Source organism: Grampus griseus, assembly GCF_964374135.1.
Source record: "Grampus griseus genome assembly, chromosome: 9".
Classification (NCBI taxonomy): Eukaryota; Metazoa; Chordata; class Mammalia; order Artiodactyla; family Delphinidae; genus Grampus; species Grampus griseus.
Genome location: NC_139003.1, coordinates 1,298,927 through 1,309,000, shown reverse-complemented (window position 1 = coordinate 1,309,000; position 10,074 = coordinate 1,298,927). Strand labels below are relative to the sequence as shown.

The 10,074-nt window shown below is 43.6% G+C and overlaps 1 protein-coding gene across 4 annotated transcripts in view; it reads left to right on the top strand.

Annotated features, from left to right (window-relative positions):
• DNAJB6 (DnaJ heat shock protein family (Hsp40) member B6) overlaps positions 1 to 10,074 on the top strand; it is a 55,061-nt gene that overhangs the window by 27,861 nt on the left and 17,126 nt on the right. For all 4 annotated transcript variants that reach the window (XM_082662340.1, XM_082662342.1, XM_082662341.1 and 1 more), the window contains exons 6-8: positions 4,304 to 4,435; positions 5,846 to 5,987; positions 6,467 to 6,537. In XM_082662340.1, coding sequence (XP_082518466.1) covers positions 4,304 to 4,435; positions 5,846 to 5,987; positions 6,467 to 6,537 — 345 coding nt within the window. The remainder of the gene's footprint in view (positions 1 to 4,303; positions 4,436 to 5,845; positions 5,988 to 6,466; positions 6,538 to 10,074) is intronic.

Below are 10,074 nucleotides of genomic sequence, written 5' to 3'. Positions count from 1 at the left end.
CGGTGGGGGAGAGGGGGGAGGGTTGGCCTTTTGGTCTATTCAGCCCTTTAGCTGATGGGATGGGGCCTGCCCACATTGGGGAGGCCAGTCTGCTCTCCTCAGCCTACTGATGTGAACGGTCATCTCACCCGAGAACACCCTCGGAGACGCACCCAATAGCTGGTGCTGTGGCCCCTTCAAGGTGACACACAGAAGCTGTCCACTCCCTCCCAACTCGGCACCCACACTCGTTATCTCCTTAAACCATGCTTGATCTCCAAATAGAGACAATAGCAAGATCATAATCGTGCCTAACGAGATGGCTGTCCTGCATGTAATCGAGAATGCGCTAACCTTTTTCCCAAATAGGAGGTAAGGTCCTTGAACTTACCTTTCTCCTTGTTGTCCCACTGTGATGCAAAGCCTGCATTTGATGTGATGTGATGTGATAAGGGGGTAAAAGAGGCAAGAAGATAAAGCTGTGCTTAGTGTTTATGAATAACATGTATGCACAAAGTATTCATAAAGAAATAAGGAGGAAATACACTCGGCACTTGCAACCCTTGTTTCTGTAACAGGGCCTGTGGTCGTAGCTGCTGTTTGTAACTACCTCCTTCTTCCACCTGGTCCATATTCCCTTTGCCCACCAGGCACCTTGGCTGGCTGTGTGGTTCTGTATCCCTGGGGGAGTGAAAGTAAAAAAGTACTTGGTAGAATATTTGGTTATGTTGACATGTCTTATTAAAACTTACAGTAAATGCAGTATTTGCCCCTTTTAACCTCAAAAATAATAATATAACACAGACTCAACGTAAGAAATTGGAAAACATAAATGAGATTAAAAGGAGGGAGGGGGAATCAACCTTTGTCTTACCACCAATTGAAAGTCCACATTTTTCAGATATTATAGTTGGGATGTGCGTGTGTGTGTGTGTATGTATATATGTATGTTCTCTTCTGCCTTTTTCTAAAGCGTAAGCTTGATGACCATTCAAATACTTGCATTTAACATGCTCTCCATTCATTTACTCTTTTGGAAAATTAGGTAAGTTTCAGTTTTCACTATAAATGCTTTGGACTCCTTTAGTATAGTAAGTTATTTCCATGTTTGATGAGTTGATTTCCCTGAAGTAGAATTGAATTGCTGGATTGAAGGGTCTTTAAAAATGGTATTTAGCTTGGGGGCTGAAGATCGTGAAAGCTCGTGGTCCATACTCCCCAAACCAGCAGCAGCCAGTGATGGGAGGCCTTAAGAAGGGTTTGCCTGACCTCACGGTGGCGCCTGTTAACAGCACATCGCTACAATCATGACATTTTTTTTTTTTTTTTAAACATCTTTATTGGAGCATAATTGCTTTACAATGGTATGTTAGTTTCAGCTTCACAACAAAATGAATCAGTTATATATATACATATGTTCCCATATCTCTTCCCGCTTGCGTCACCCTCCCTCCCACCCTCCCTATCCCACCCCTCCAGGCGGTCACACAGCACCGAGCTGATCTCCCTGTGCTATGCGGCTGCTTCCCACTAGCTACCTACCTTACGTTTGGTAGTGTATACATGTCCATGCCTCTTTATTGCTTTGTCACCGTTTACCCTTCCCCCTCCCCGACATTTTTTTTAACGTGTTGTTTGGTGTCACCATGACTGTTGCAAATGAGACTTTTCATTTTTAGGGTTAACTGTAATATCTGAAATTACACGTTAAAATACGGTGACTACTTGAATTGTAGAAAGTCATATTTAGGCTGTATAATAGAAAAATATGCAAGATAAAAGATTTTAAAAATAAAAATACAAAAGTACAAGAAAATGTAATTGAAAAGCTAGCTGGCCTTCTTACAACATACTACTCAACCATCTTTTGAAGTAGCTTCTGAAGAAGGTGATTTTATAATTATGAAAGGCTTAATTTAGCTTCATGTGAACAAATTAAAACCGTTTGTTCAGTGGTGGTATCACATGGACACTGGTTTAAGTTGGTCTCAAAAGCCTTGTGAACAACCTTTAAAGATTTAGTTGCTGTATGAACCTTAAATTGTAACATAACTAATTGTTATGGCAGTAATAAAAGGAACATTGCAGAAGGACGCAAACAACGTGATTCAGTGTAAACTAAAACTTTAGAGCATGTGCAGAACAGCACATCGTTTAGGAACTCATATGGATAGTGAAAATCTAAAGCTGGTCCTGTAGGTTCTTCTTAACGGCTACTGCTTGAAAGAGAAAACTACTGCACTGTGAGTTTAAACTGTACTTGTCATATTACGCTTGTGTGTCTTAACGTGGGTGGTTGTAACATAAGAATGTTAATTATCTGCCATCTTGTAGCTCGGATCCATAGAGAATGTGTCACTGCAGGTGTGTAGGCCACGATAATAAGGTAAAAGGTGACTTAGTAAATAGAACGCTTGTATTTTATTTGAACAGGATGAAGTCTCTGAAGAAATTTACAGAATGTCTCCAGCTCTAGATAAAGTTTATGGTCCATTTTTCTACTTACACTTCTAAATATGGTAATAATGGGGCTGTAAGCCCTGTTCACAAGGTAGCTGGTAAATGAATTTCTTAAAGTTGTGTTTGAAAACAGTGGCGTTTACTGTGGAACGTGGGAATTAAGCGCAAGACCAGCAGGCCCTGGAGCTTTCTTGTTCACAGCAGAGGCCCTTGCCCAGTGCTGCGTGGGGCTCGGGCCCCCTTTGGGGCGGTGGACCTGGTCTCTGTGCACATGTTCACTCCTTCTCCCTCTAGCATTCCTTCTTTCTGGTCTCTCAACAGGCCACCAGTGACCAGGTTTTCTAAATGTTTGCTTCTTCAGGCCTGTTTTCGTGTACTTTGCATAGCTCTCTTATTGAAGAGAGGCCTTGTAGGTTTTTAGTTTTTTTTTTGCTTTTTAAAAATTTTTTATTTATTTTTGGGTCTTCGTTGCTGAGCACAGGCTTTCTGTAGCTGCGGCGAGCGGGGGCTGCTCTTGTTGCAGAGCACGGGCTCTAGGCGCGTGCGGCCATGTCGTTTGGCCACCCCTTTCCTCGCCCCCATTCTGAGTATTGCTTAAGCTGCCTTGGCCTTGCCTGGCCCTTGGTCTTTCCTCAGGGTCTGTGAGCAACAGCGCACGTAACCTCTCGCACATCCTTTCAGGTCACTGCCAGTTACCCTGGGGGTGTGGCACGCTGCTCAGGTCACATTTGTCTGTAAACACGAGTGCGCCGTGAATCTCAATTTCTACTTGGTTTTGTGCTCACTGTGTGTTTATTTTTCTGTTTACTTTTATTTCTTTCATTTCACTACTCAAATGCATTAACTTCCTGCTTTGGTCACTCTTGCCTTGTCTTAAAAATATGCCGTGCTGATTCTGTAGTTTGTGTGTCATGGGTTGCTTTTCTCTTTCCCCAATGTGCATTTCTAGCTTACTCATCCATCAGGAGTCCTTGTTTTCATTTCTTAAAGAATTCCCGTTTCCTCGAAAAAAAAGTATAGCGCTGATTAATTTCATAGAACCTCAGTGACTTTTTTTAAAAGCTTGTATAATTCATGTTTTCAGCAGGTGCTCACTGATTGATAATAACAACCAAAAAAAGCTCCTAAAGTGTCCAGGCTAATCTTATTTTTATTTTCAGGAGCATTTTGGTATCTCCAGTAGTAATATGATGCCTATTCACCTTAGTAATTTTCTATTAAAGTATAATGTAGTGTGTGCCAGTTAACATTTATTCAGATTTGACTTCAGCTTATCCTTCCTAAATTTTTGTTGAGAAAAGTCAAAGGGATTCCTTAGCGCCTGGCTCACAGTCACCGGCTGTTCAATTTTGCCTCACTCTGCTACAGCGTTCTCTTGCGTTATACGTAAATACGGTAGAAAAATCCATTTTTGTTTTTATTCCTGAATGACTTTGGAGAAGGCAACCCAGACTCCATGCAGTACGACTGCTTAGGTGTGAAATCCTAACCTTTTAAATGGCATCAGCTGGGACAGTGTCTACCAGAACTTTCAGTAAAAAGCTGTGTTAAAACAGCTCTCTGTCCAAGTCTGTAGTGCAGATTGATGACCTTGAGTTTTATATTTATAGTGTTGTGTTTTTTTGTTTGTTTGTTGTAAATCCCTGATGTATTCTAGCTTTAGTTGCGTTAAACAAGTAAGTAAAACTGCTGGTTAGATGGACTTCTGGCTGCTCTGTAGATACGCTACATTGTTGTAATGTCTTGGTAAGTTTTTTGTTCCTAATGGAACAGTGTATCATAAGGCATTAACCCTTATTGAAGCTCTCCTGTGAAAAAGCAAAATTGAATCAAGATTTCACAAAGCACTTTTGTTTGTTTTTAGAAGACCCGTTTGAGGACTTCTTTGGGAATCGAAGGGGCCCCCGCGGAAGCCGGAACCGAGGCACGGGGTCGTTTTTCTCCACTTTCGGTGGATTTCCCTCTTTTGGAGGGGGATTTTCTTCTTTTGATACAGGTACTAAACGTGTGATCAGACATCAGTGCGGTGCTCTTCTAGTTCGGGCACTTTGCAGTAGGTGTATAATGCCTTTCGGTAGAACAGCTTAGCAGATTTGCCAGTATTTTTTATGTGTACAAGGCTGTGCTTAGTAACCTACATTTTTTCCCTAATCTTCCCAAGAATGTTATACTTGAAAACCTACTTCTGATCTTAACTGTTAAAGGTGGCCAGCATTTAATGAAATTTCTGGTTAAAAGGAGTAAGGTGTTTTGAGATAAATAACTGAAATAACCCGCTTAGACAATCTCACTAAATCCTTTTTTATCTAACCTCAACAGTTAAAAAAAATTCCAGTATCTTAGGCGAGTCCAGGTTGATGGGGTCAGGAGGTGGGGCTTTAATGCGGTCTCTGTGTGACCAGAGCCAAGCTGAGTCCCCAGGTGAGGCGTGGTCACTTGTGTTCGCGCTGCCGCACAGAGCTCAGCTGTTGATGTACAGGCCGTCCGCCAGCTGCAGTCATGTGCACACGGCCTGATGCAACCCTGTGTTTCACCTGAAGAATTGTAATCTTAGCTTTTCTTTGAAGCTCACCCAGTTCCTCTTAACAGAGGAGCTGCTGTGTTTCTGGTGCTCATTTTTGTGTAAACGCTCTGTGGTGAGAACTGGCTGTGCTCCTCGTACAGGCCACCCCACACAATGCACCTGCGAGGGCTCTTCTCAAATGCCGCTGGACTTGACTACACAGGGCACGTGTCGGTGCACTTCTGTCCAGCAGATCCTTTCGTTAGATGCCATGTAGTGTGCTCAAGTGTGAGGGAGAGTAAAATGGAGCTGGTTAAAAATATCACAACAGAACTTCATTTAAGCAATGTGTGTGGGACGCAGTCCTTACCTTTAAGGAGCCTCAGGAAGAGTTGTTAGGGAGTGTGCAACGTGTGCTGTGATGTGGGCCTTTTGGAGTGGGACAGGTAGGTAAGTTCTTTGAACAAGCAAGCAGTCTCGACATCGAAGTTGGCTTGCTTTGGTGTGGCTGTGGAAGTCAGTGTCCGTAGTCGATCACCATGTAATTGAGAATTAGTCTGTGAACTGCAGACCCGTGCTTTTCCAGATAATTCTTGGTGGTATTCTTTCTAAAATTGTTTCAGCTTTTTAATAATTCAGCTTTTTATTCCCTGTGGTCACAATTACAAGGGGCAAGTCAGAAGCAAGTTGGCTTTGCCCATCTGTGGCAGGAACTCCGCCCCATTCCTGTGAGATGCGTGGCTCCAAGTTGCTCCCCTTCAGTAGGGTGAAGTGCAGGGAAGCCCAGCAGAGCCCTTTGGAAAGGGGGGGGTTCCTCCTGCCCTGCAGCTCTGATGGAAGTGTGTGCATTAAATCAACAGTGGACATACCAGTCTCTAATCTTTCTTTCCTGTTTTCCTACAGGATTCACTTCCTTTGGTTCACTAGGTCATGGGGGCCTCACTTCATTCTCTTCCACGGCATTTGGTGGCAGTGGGATGGGCAACTACAAATCTATATCAACTTCTACTAAAGTGGTTAATGGCAGAAAAATCACTACAAAGAGGTACAGTGATCTTCTCTAGTTCATATTTCTAATAAGTAGGTATGGTGTTTCATTGGTGCCACATTTTCTTTGCACACCCTCCAGTGTGTGACGTACGGGTTGTATGTTAAGTCTGTCTGGTACCATGAGAATCTTAATCTCCGATTTAGAGCTTTTCCTTCTGAATTTTTGCTCAGTGTTATATATTAGACATCACCCTTACTTAGAGCCATGTTCACGGGTAATAGTGTGTTGGATGGTAAAATGGAACCATTCATAGTGAAACCGGGACCGTTCTGACTGCTAGTGCCTGTGCCCGTGTTCAGTGTCAGATTTTAAGAAACGTCTGTCCTCAGCAGGTTGGCTTCAGCCACAAAATTCGTAATTGCACGTATATCTGTGGCAAGTCCTGTAAAAATATGCATTTATATTCACATACGTGTTTACATATTTGATAACAAGATTGTAAAATGCCTCTTATTCCGGCCCCCCCCCCCCAGGATTGTCGAGAATGGTCAAGAGAGAGTGGAAGTCGAAGAAGACGGCCAGCTGAAGTCTTTGACGATAAATGGTAAGGAGCAGCTGCTGCGCTTGGATAACAAGTAGCTCGCCGCACGTGCGCAGCAGAGCGTCCCCTCTGGCGCGCGCCACGGGAGGATTGGCAGGAACATTTTTTTGAAGATTTCACATGAACTCGACTCTCAGTGTAACTGTACTTAATCTAAAGTATTTATACACAGCTCATCGGAGCCCTGCTTGTCATAGACTTTTGAGTTTATTGTTGGGACCACATGATAGGACCATTTTTTTTTGTCTTTAAAATTGTTGTAAATCTCTGTATGCACTTTGCTTTTTTATTAAACGTAATCCAAGGTGGCCGTGACTCTTCCGTACACTAACACCAGCACGGACCTGCTTTTCCATTGTGTTTGAAACATGAGCCAAGTAGTGTCAGCTGCTGTGAAGTTAACGTCGCCAGGGCGCATCTTCCACAGAGTAATTTCAAGTTTTTTCAGTATTTAGTAGTGAAAGATATTAATGAATTAATGGTAATACATTTCTGGTTTAATATAAATTGAGGATGTTTTCTAGTTGTGCATGAATGCTGGCAACTTAGTAAGTTTTGACGATTGTTTAAATATGTAACGTGTTAAGCTTAGGTTTAAAAAGTTAAGCTGGTAAACTGGGTCTTTGTCATTTGCTTAAAAAAAAAAAGAAAATAAATGCAAATGTGTTCAGTGCATTCTTTCCTGAGTGGGGCGAGGCCTCCTGCGTGTGTGTGTGTGACTTTGTGCCTGGGCTGCCAGAGCCCTTTCATCCTGCTGTGTCCGGTCGCGGAGGCCGATGCTGGACTTGAGCTACGGGTGTTCTTTGGTGTATTTGGAGTGCGTATGAAAACTTTCCTGTCAGTGTCGAATAATGATTAGCAATTTATTGAACATTTCCTTGGTGAGGGAGGAAACGGCTGTCCAGTTTTCCATTCTTCAGAATATGTTGCAGTTTTCTAAGTTATGTTTGATGCCAGCTCGTTTAAAGATAATGTGCGTAGTAAAGTCATGGAACAATACAGGTGTGGGCACAGGTAAAGGTATTTCTTTTGGTTTTCAATCAGTATAATCTGTCACGATAACCATTGATAACTGGAATTCCAGCCAGAGGAATATTAAATAAGAGTTTGATTGTATTTATACTACCCCACTCGAGTTTGTTTTGGGACTAAGCAGTGTGAGACTGCTAGAAGAAGGTGTTAAAAAAGACATTGCAAACTTGAATGTAAGTATTGGAAGACAGCTGGACCCAGGAAGACAAGGAAAGGGGCTTCCGTGTGCCCCGCCGTCTTAGCTCACGGAGCCTGTGGAGAAGGTGTAGGCACACCACACGCTGGGAAACCACATTGTAGAATCTCCTTTCACAAACTAAAACCCTAGTACCAGAAAGTCTGCTTTCGTTGTTGCTGTCAGGATAGGTGGTTTCTCTGTTACTAAGTGAGAAGCTCACAGGAACGGCTGCCAGTTCCCTGACTTGGAGATTATATTTCTCATTGGCGGGTGGAACGAACCATTCGGTAGAACAGGCTCGATGGCCCCCTCAGGACACCAGGTAAATGAAGAGAAGTCTCGTCCAGCCCACAGTTGTTGGTGTCCAGGAAGCGTTTTATTGGAACCTTGGCTTTACACGTCTGAGTGTGCTGGGATGGTCGGGTTTAGTGCAGCCCCGGCTGTGAGCAAGTCCCTCCACTTGAGGGCGCAGGTGGAAGATGAACCTCTTCTGGGGACATGTTTTGAGGGGAGCGTCACAGTCACACGTTCACCATTCCCACTTTGAAAATTGCCGTTATTCTGCACGTCTGGTGATAGGAATGTTAATTAAATAGGAAAGAGAACTTGTTGTCGGGTCTTGTTTGCTGAGTATTTGGAAGCAGTCAGGTTCGTTCCCGCAGCCTTGGGTCCAGTGTGCTGTGAAACAGCTGTGAACGGTTAGGTGAGTGTTGCTGCAGGACTGATAGTGACACCACGTAAGGAGCGGCTTGGGACAAGAGCATTTAATTCACATTACAGGTCTGGTCACTTGTTAGTCCCTGTGCTTTCCGATTAAAAAACCAAAAGTCTTCCTGTAGCCCTGAATGCCTTTGCAGCGGAGCCCACCGTCTGGGAGAGCCTGCCGCGGGGCTGTCACATCATGTGTGCGCTCGTCTCCTCCATGCTCGGGGGGTTATCGTAACAGTCGCTCAGGATGGAGGTCTTCTGTTCAGCTCCCCGGAGCACAGTCTTGAGGGGGCAGCAGTGTGCTGTGCTTTTCTCACTTATGCTTTGTTTTCTCGTTCGCTGCGGTTTGCACCTCCGTTGCTTTGATGTAGTTCATTGATGGCCAGTTGCCTCATTCCTGTCCTGCCTTTTCGGTTCAGGTTCCAAAGGTTCCAGGTTTGCTTTTAGCAGCCCAGGTACTGCTTCTTTGTGATACAGATGATACCACTGGTCACACCTGCCCCGGTAGCTCATCTTTCTTCCTCTTGAGGGTCCACAAAGGGCACATTGTAGAAGTTTGCAGAGGTAGCTTTAGACTTCCCTGAAGTTACTCTTGTAACCTGTGTATCTGGCCTGCTGGAGTCTTCAGTACAGATGCGGGGAAGCTCCAGGGACATTATTTGTGGGCAGCATCTTTCCAGTCAGTTTTCACTTTGTTTATTGTCTACTACAGCCACACCGTTCCTGCTTGATTACCCACTAGCTGTCCTCAGCCTCTTCAGGGACTGCTCTGGTTTCTCCTTTCAGCACTACATAATCACATGAAAATATTTTTATTTTTAGAGAATCCAACAGTAATTTGTAATTCATTTAATTGTCTCTGCTATTGCTTCTCAGTGGTTAGCCATCAGCAAGTTTAGTAATGGGATAATTATTACTATTTCAGGAGGCTGTCAAGCCCAGAATTGTGGAGTGAATTTGAGCACTTGATATGGTGTGGTCAAGTGGAGGTTGCCCTGTACGACCCAGTGGCCTTTTTTTTTTTTTTAATGAGGTACGAGATTCTGCCTCCTTTTGAGTTATTTTCGAGGTGATTGGTACTTTCAGAGTGGGTGGTTTAATGCTGCAAGTCTAGAAACATTTGCTTAAATAATCAGATTCTTCCTCAGTCACCGTTTCTTGCGTCCTTAAAGTCAGTCTAAGGCTTCTGCCTTTAGAGCTGGTCACGGGTGACTTGTCTCAGCACCTCTGAATCTGCTGTTCCTTGCAGTTCTGTTCTAATTAGATGGAGATTTGGTACTGAGTATGACTGGTGGTTAAAATGGGGTAAGACAACTTTTGTTCTTTCTTTTTTTTGGTGACTAAATTAGTTATTTCATCTTGCTACTTGAAAAGGTCAGAGGAGGGAAGGTTACAACAGCTGTTTCTCTGTCAATCAGAAATCTAGGAATCATGGTGATCATGGATTTCCAAAGACTAGCCCTGGCTGGGACTTTGGAGAGAGTCTTGTTTACTAGCGGTGGAATTGGGCGTCAGAAGACCCGGTGCTTGCCCTTTGCTTAGGTGCATCTCTGCTCCTTGCTTCGTGCGCTCTGTAAGTTGTTCTTACCAAACTACATACAAAGGCATTAACTGAGGTTTTG